At 39.5% G+C, this 7,888-nt stretch overlaps 1 protein-coding gene across 1 annotated transcript; it reads left to right on the forward strand.

The window, feature by feature from the left end:
- Positions 1–5,536: 5,536 nt before the first annotated feature.
- Positions 5,537–6,421, forward strand: LOC113766259. The gene is made up of 2 exons (XM_027310469.1): positions 5,537–5,608; positions 5,660–6,421. Exons 1-2 carry the CDS (start codon positions 5,537–5,539, stop codon positions 6,419–6,421), a joined length of 834 nt encoding a protein of 277 aa, XP_027166270.1.
- The last annotated feature ends 1,467 nt before the right edge of the window (positions 6,422–7,888 follow it).

Genomic DNA, 7,888 nt, shown 5'->3' on the forward strand with positions numbered 1-7,888 from the left:
GCAAATGTTATGCTCCAATCATCCCAATGTAGAGGAACCTTAGCCTTTTGATCATGTCACAATGTCTCCAATCTAAATGCAATAAAACATTTCAATTAAGTCAAATTGGTAGGTGAGAAAGTAAAGATTACTCATGAAAACTTGATAATGCTTACTTGAACAAAAGTAACACCACAATTCTTGAAGCTTTCAACAAGTTTTCCCTCAAAGAGGATCGGAAACTTGATCAGCTTTAACTCTTGCCTCAACTATAAACTTGTCAATGTATCTTGTTTCGACAATGATGAAAATCTTGCTTTGTTCTGCCGTTCTTGAAAATTTTAAGATACCAAAAATAAAAGGGGCATGAAGAGTCTTGCCATTCTTTCCAATGTTGATTTGAGCCTGTTATCTGAATGAAGGAATCTGCAAAAGAAACCTCAGCAGACAGATTAACTCGAAACACAACATCTTTTTGAAAATTTTGAGATACCAAAAATAGAAGAGGCATGAAGAGTCTTGCCATTCTTTCCAATGTTGATTTGAGCCTGTTATCTGAATCATGATCTCGTCACCCAGATGAAGGAATCTGCAAAAGAAACCTCAGCAAACATATTAACTCGAAACACAACATCTTTTGTGAACATTTAAAAGCATCCATGGCATCATAACGACAAGAGAACTTTGAAAAAGCAAAGCCTCGATTCGTACCATTACTATTACTGTCATCAACAAACGTAGGATCCTCAAATGTTCGTAACACCATACTGCTTTACCTTATCTACTTTTTTTTCGTGTAAGTGGGAGGGTTCAAACTTGGGTCTTTCACTTACATTCCCTCCCTGAACTGCCTAACCCATCCCTTTTTCCCTCATTGTCCTTATCTACTTACATCTTCCTTTGTCCATGTTTTGCAAATATTACCTAGAAACAAATTGAGTATCACTATCTTGACTTGGGTAATACTACATTGGTTTCCATGCATCTGGAATTTGGGGCCGCTAAAGATATGAATTAAATTCAGCTTTTATCATAACAACTAAATCAGAAAAAAAAAACACTTAATTTTTGACCTATGAACAAAGCTTGTTTAGCTTGTTCCATAGTAACAAAACTAAGGTAGGTGAATCCATTAGTTTACTTAGTTTCAGGATTCATCATTAGCTTGACATTAATAAACTCACCAACTTTATTGAAGATTTTTCTCTGCTCAGGCTCAGTAGCATATTTGTTCAGGCCCACAAACATCTATTAATGATTGAAACTACCTTCAAAATGTATTGAATCAAAGAACAAGTAGTTGCAGACAACTCAACGTGCAAAATAATTACAAGCTCAAGTAGCACGTATCTCGTTTAAAAGATATCCATTGAAGCCTATTTTGGACGAAGACTTCAATTTATTTGACAAATATACATAATGAAAATTATGAAAAATAACAACTTTTATCAATCAACTTTAGTTTGATTCCTAAATTCATCATAGATCCAAAATTTAGAATAGGAACTAAGTAATAGATCTAAAATTCAAAATAGGAACTAATAGGGTGTAATTTATTGTATATTTTGATGTATAAGTTGCTAGTTAACTATGCTATTTGAGTTTTATATTGAGTAGAAACTAATTAATTTTACTCTTATATTGTTCTAATAGGTGAATAGCTCAACTGGACAGAAAATGGACTAAAAATGTAGCGCGAAGAAGCAATGGAAGAAGAAAACATAAAGAGTAAGAAGGGAGTTGGCCAGATTGACTTGCTTCAATATTTTGGCAATAAATTGAGCTACCAAGATCAAATTGAGATGATTCTTAATTCATTCGGAAGCTAAGAGAGTTCTCTATAATTCTTATTCAGAATTAAAGTTTGGCTCTCATGTTTTCATACCCAAAAGTCCAAATTACTAAATTATAGTTTCGTTGTGATGCTTTTCGGACCAGTTTTTAGTACTTTGGGCAAATCTCAATGTCCATACCTCTAAATGACATTAATCTTGTGGCATTAAAAATCTAATTCAAAAGGCTACAACTTTCATGTTTTGACCAAGAGATGATTTAGCCCAAATAGAGTTTTTTGACTTCAAAAAGGATCTGTGCATCGATCCCAAGAGATCTGCCCGATATTGATTGAGTAAATTCTTAAGTTATTATGAAAAAAAAAAATTGTTCTACAAGAGGGGTTATTTTTGAAGCTAATTCTAAGACTAGAATCTTCGCATTTGTGAAATGCGAGTTCAAGAACTTCGCATTTGACAAATGCGATGTTAGTGCTTTCAGAAATGTCTTTGGCCAAAAAAAGAACCACAAAGCTCGCATTTGTAAAATGCGAGCTTTGTGAGCTATCTTCCCAAATAGCCGGTGAATGTTCAAAACAGAGCAGCTCTAACATTCTAAATCCCTAACGCGATTTCGATTTGGGAACACCAAAACGAAGACGAAATTGAGGCCAATACCAAGAGTCAAACCGCTACAAACATAGCATTTTAGCATCAGCTTTCAAACATTTGAAGGAGTTCCAGATTTTTTCCCAATAGCTGCAAAAAACTCACTCCATCTCCGGAAAAGTAGTCGCTGGAAAGCTTGAAAACGTCGACGTGCTTGAGATAGGTGTTGTTCATGATTTGCTGTCATCACTGTGTGTTTCTCTAATTTGTTATTGTTCCTTCCGTTGTCTACTGGAAATGCATCAGCCCTGCTGCATCACTAGGAATTGCATCTGCTGTTTCAACAGCAGAAAGCTAGAAAAAGGAAAATGAGCATCTCGGACCAGTGAAAGTTAGTGTAGCTAGCTAAGTAGTAGCTTTTTAAAATATTGCTTCAGACACCGGGAAAAACTAGTTCAAAAAATGACCTAGTAGCGCAGAAAAGATAACAATAGCATAACCGGTAGTGCAGAAAAGTAAGCATAACTAGTAGTGCAGAAACTGAGAAATCTGGCCTCGTATTTGACAAATGCGAGGTCGGGCTGTCTCTCTCTTTTTTTTTTGGATTTTGTGGGTCAAAAATTTTAAGTGACTTCGCATTCAACAAATGCAAGCTCAGGAGTTCGCATTTGTTGAATGCGAAGACCCCTTGAACAGAATTCTATACTCAAAATGCCTCCTTTGCAGAAATTTTTTAAATTTCATCATCATTTTGGAAATTTCTCGATATTGATTTCGGTCTTCTTGCTAGTGTTTCTCTAGTCCCAATTCCACGAGAAATTTCTAAAATTATGATGATTTTTAAAAAAATTCCACAAAGGGGGCCTTTTTTGTATGGAGTTCCGTCAAGGGGGTCTTCGCATTCAGCAAATGCGAGCTCAAGGGAGCTCGCATTTGCTGAATGCGAGGTCTCCCTGAATTTTCCTACCATCCAAATCAAAAAAAAAAAGAAAAGAAAAACAGACATAGAGGTGTTTTTTTTGAAATTTTGTGAACAAAAGATCTTCCCCTTCAAGTGCAGATGATGCAGAAATGAAGAAGTTACTTATACAACCCAAATTCAGATCGGATTTCGCTCATGAAAGCCAGATATCCAACCCTGGCTCGAAATGTTCACCCACATTTTCTGCACATTTTCTCTTTTTTTTTCTACTGATTTTCTCTCCCTTTTTGGCTCCCCACAGTCTCTCTTCCTCCCTTACTCTCTCTCTGGTTTTCCTTTCTGCTTCAACCGTCACTTCTCCCTCAATCTCCCATCTCTTTCTCGGTACTTTTTCTTTCTCCTTTGCCCGCTGCTACCCGAAGCTCTTTCTTTGCTTTTTCCTCACTCAGTCCAACCCTGCCATTGTTGTCGAAGAATGAACAGTTGCTTTGCAATTCAATACTACTGCTGCTTGCATTGCTGGTGCTGCCATTGTTAGCACTGATTGCGCAAGCATCCCAGTTCGGGAATGCGAGAGTTTGGTCTTTTTTTTTTTTTTTCCAAACTGAGCTCGCATTCGCGGAATGCGAGCTCAGTGACCTCGCATTCCACGAATGCGAAGACCCCCATTTCAAGAACAAATGAAAAAAACCGCCCCACTTGTAGAATGATTTTTTTTTTTCATCACAAACCAAGAATTCTCCCCCAATTCCAGCGCCAGAGTTTAGGCAGGAGTTCATTGGAAAAAATGAACGAAATTGTCATTTTTTAGTTCCAATGAACCCAATCCTACCCTGTTTGGGATAATACTTTAAGAAACTATAAATAGGGGCTATTTATGATGTTTTTCGGGAGAAAACACTTGCATATAAACATTAGTTCTAAGATTTTTCTTTGAAATTCAAGAATCAAAGTTAGAGATCAAGGCACAGGACTTAGAGTTTCTTCAACTAGGAAGTTCTATATGCTTTTTATTCTAAGTCTTCTATTTTTCAATATTGAAGTATTGTTTACTCTTACAGGTATGATGAACTAATTTATATTTAGCATTAGGGTTTTATGATGGAGTTTTGATTATTTATCTTAGTTAATTTCTTACCTTTTGCCTTGATTTTTTTTATTTAATTATATATTTGTGATTGGCCACCATGGACATCTTTTTTGGAGTGTATTGAATTGAAAAGCGATGTACAACCATGCACTACATAAATAAACTTACTTAACCTAATCATGACACTAGATTAGAGTTCATATGATGTAACTATATCACCTAAGATCTTAAAGAGTTTAATTAAATACACATGATATCGAGAGAGATGTGAGATTTAATAGGCAAAACTTAGATGTATCGATACATAATTTAAGATTCTTGCGTGTGATACATTCTTACCATATTAAGAAACTAACTGGTTAATTAACTCAAACTCTAGATCAAAATTTGAAACCCTAGTCTTTTGCCGTTTGTTTTCTCACCTCTATCTTATTTGATTTGATTATTTATTTAATTTCGTGAGTAGTGATTAAAACACACTTTGAGTTCAACTTTTGTTATTTTTGTTAGAGTAAATAAAGTAGAAAATTAACTCGTTCCTATGAGTTTGACCTTGAAGGACTCCTGATAATTTATTACTATGATCAATCATGTGTGCCTGTAGGAATTCTTCGATTTGGAACTAAGTAGAAAACCAGAAACAACCAGGCTTCTTTAATATTTCAAACAAACAACCCAAAGCAAAAAAAAAAAACTTAGAAAACAAATCTTTTGCTGAATAACAAATTAAAAGAAATCATAACAAAAGAAGAGAAAGCCAAACAATTCTGAAAAAAGTAGGATGAATATTTTCAACCTATTTGACAAATCAACCAATTGAAAAACATTCAAACTATGACTTTTTGCAAAAGAAATAACAATATTTTATAGAAACGATTTCAGTTTATCACATAAATCAATCACAAATTTTGTAGGAACTAAAATTTTTTGCATTTAAAATCACAAAAGTGAAAAGGGAAAACCAACTTAGAAACCCGAAATATGCACAATTGATGAACCCTGAATCCCAAAAGTAATGACGAAAGAGACGCAATCAAAAGCCCGAAGATAACTAATTTTAGAGCACAATTAGAAGCTAGTGTTCACGTGAACCTTTATTGCTTTTTAGGTTAGGTCTCGAAAAGTTCGGACGTGCATGAGTGGAAACCCTTGGCATGCGCAGCAATGGCGGCTGGTGGCTCATCCACGGCGGCGCTTCCGACCTTGGCGGATGGAACTCCCTGCTCACTAAGTGCGGCAAAATCCTTTGCACAATTGTTCTCTTAGCCTGCCGAATCGCCAATACAGGTGAAGACAGCAACAAGGTATAAAGGTGAGGCGGCTGTTATCTTCTCCAAAGCAGAGGTTGATAAACTAGCAACTCCTTTTCGCTGGGCTCTGGTGGGGAAATTCTCGCACGGACGTCCTAGCCTAGAAGGGATTCGCAAGTTCTTCTCCACACTAAATTTGAAGGATCAAGTCTCCGTTGGGCTCCTGGACTATCGTCATGTTCTTCTCAAGTGTTCCGCCGAACAGGATTTCAACTTGGGATGTGGGATGTGGCAACTTGGGAAGTATCCGATGCGAGTTTTCCGTTGGACTAGGGATTTCCATGTGAAGAAGGAGTCAGCTTTGGCTCCTGTTTGGGCATCTCTGCCGGCCCTCCCCATTCATTACTTTGACAAACATTCGCTATTCTCCATATTAGCTCCAGTTAGAAAGCCGCTATTCCTGGATTCGGCAACCGCAGCGGGCACGAGACCGAGTGTAGCGCGGGTTTGCGTAGAGGTAGACCTGCTGAAACCGATTTGCTCCAGGGTGTGGGTGGCTGTTGAAGGAGAGCTAGGCTTTTGGCAAAACATAGTGCTTGACGATACACCCAAATATTGCAGTGCCTGTTGGAGATTGGGGCATTTGGTGGAGGAGTGTAAGAAGGATGGTGCTGGGGTCATGCACAAGGGTAAGCAAACTCTTGTACAGCAGCAGGAAGCTGCGGATGCAGCCGAGGTGGCCAGGGAAATACCTGCGGGTGCAGCGAAGCCTGGGGGGATTGGGGGGCACTCCCCGTGACGGAAACGATCCCAGCTATGCTGACCGAAGCTCAGCCTCCCACCCCTGCTAGTGGATGTCCAAGCCCAGAATCAGCAGCTGCGGCAGCGGAGTTGGTGAGCAGGGAGGACGCGCTGACACCCCCTAATCGTAGCCAGCATGGTTGTGGGGTTGCTGATGTGCATTTGGTGTGGCTGGAGTCGAGTGGGCAAGGTGATGGCACATCAGAAAGGGTGGTTCGTCCTACATCTCAGGTTGCAAGCGTGGGAACCTCGTCTGAGGTGGTGGAGGCTGGAGCAGAGAAGGCAGCAGGTTATCTGTCTCTGCAACCCAACATTTCTCCCCTGCAGGGGAGTAGGCAAGATGATGGCGCACCTGAACGGGATCGTCCCACAGCTTTGTGTGCAAGGGAGGGAGTCACGGCTGAAGCTGGGGAGAATTTCATGGCAGAAGGGCAAAGTGCGGATGATCAGATTCCAATGGCAGCAGGCAACCTATCCCCGCGACCCAACATTTGTTATGTGGAGCTGCGTATTTCTCCCTTGAAAGAGCTTAATGTTGATCAGTCAAGGGAATTGGAGACATCTCGCAAACAAGGAAAACCAAAGGGAATACGGGCGCTATTTCCGTCCGACAGGGCAGCTGCGTTCCACCTCAACATCTTCCACAGACGTATACCAGGTTCTTTCCCATGATTAACAGCATTTTTTGGAATTTTAAGGGAGTTTCCAAAGCTCCCAATTTGAGACGTTTGAAAAATCTTATTCGGTTACATAATGTTCAGTTGGTGGCTATTTGTGAACCGAAACTTGATGTTGCTAAAATTGAATGCATACGTTTAAAGTTGTCGTTTGATGTTGTAGTTGTAAATTCGTCGGCAGATATCTGGGTCTTTTATAATTTTCCCTTAGTATGCTCTATAGCTGGGAATTCTCAACAATATATCTCCCTTGCTGTCCATCATCCGTGGCTACCTCGCTCCTTGCTGTTTTCTTTTGTACATGCCAAATGTACATTGGAAGAACGCCGGGAGTTTTGGCAAGCACTTTTGGTTGACAAACCATGTGACCAGTCATGGTGTATTTGTAGGGATTTCAATGTGATCATATCCCCTAACGAAAAAAAAGGAGGTCGGCCTTTTTGTAGCTCTGAGGGGTTGGAGCTTATGACCTTCATGGAGGAGGCCGAAGTTTTTGATGTGAGTTTTTCTGGCTCGAGTTTCACTTGGTGCAACAATCGCCAAGGCAGGGCTTGGATCTGGAAGCGATTGGATAGGCTATTGGTTAATGGGGAGTGTTCTGAATTACTGTCAGTCGTGTCGGTCACTCATTTGGCTAGACACCCATCCGATCATGCTCCGCTGAAAGTATCTTTCACTTCACGTACAGATGATAAGCCTCATGCGTTCCGTTTCCTAAATGTGTGGACATCTAGAGCATCTTTACTTGATGTTATTCGAAACACTTGGCAACAGGAGTGTCACGGTTC

Source organism: Coffea eugenioides, chromosome 3 (assembly GCF_003713205.1).
Source record: "Coffea eugenioides isolate CCC68of chromosome 3, Ceug_1.0, whole genome shotgun sequence".
NCBI classification, from domain to species: domain Eukaryota; kingdom Viridiplantae; phylum Streptophyta; class Magnoliopsida; order Gentianales; family Rubiaceae; genus Coffea; species Coffea eugenioides.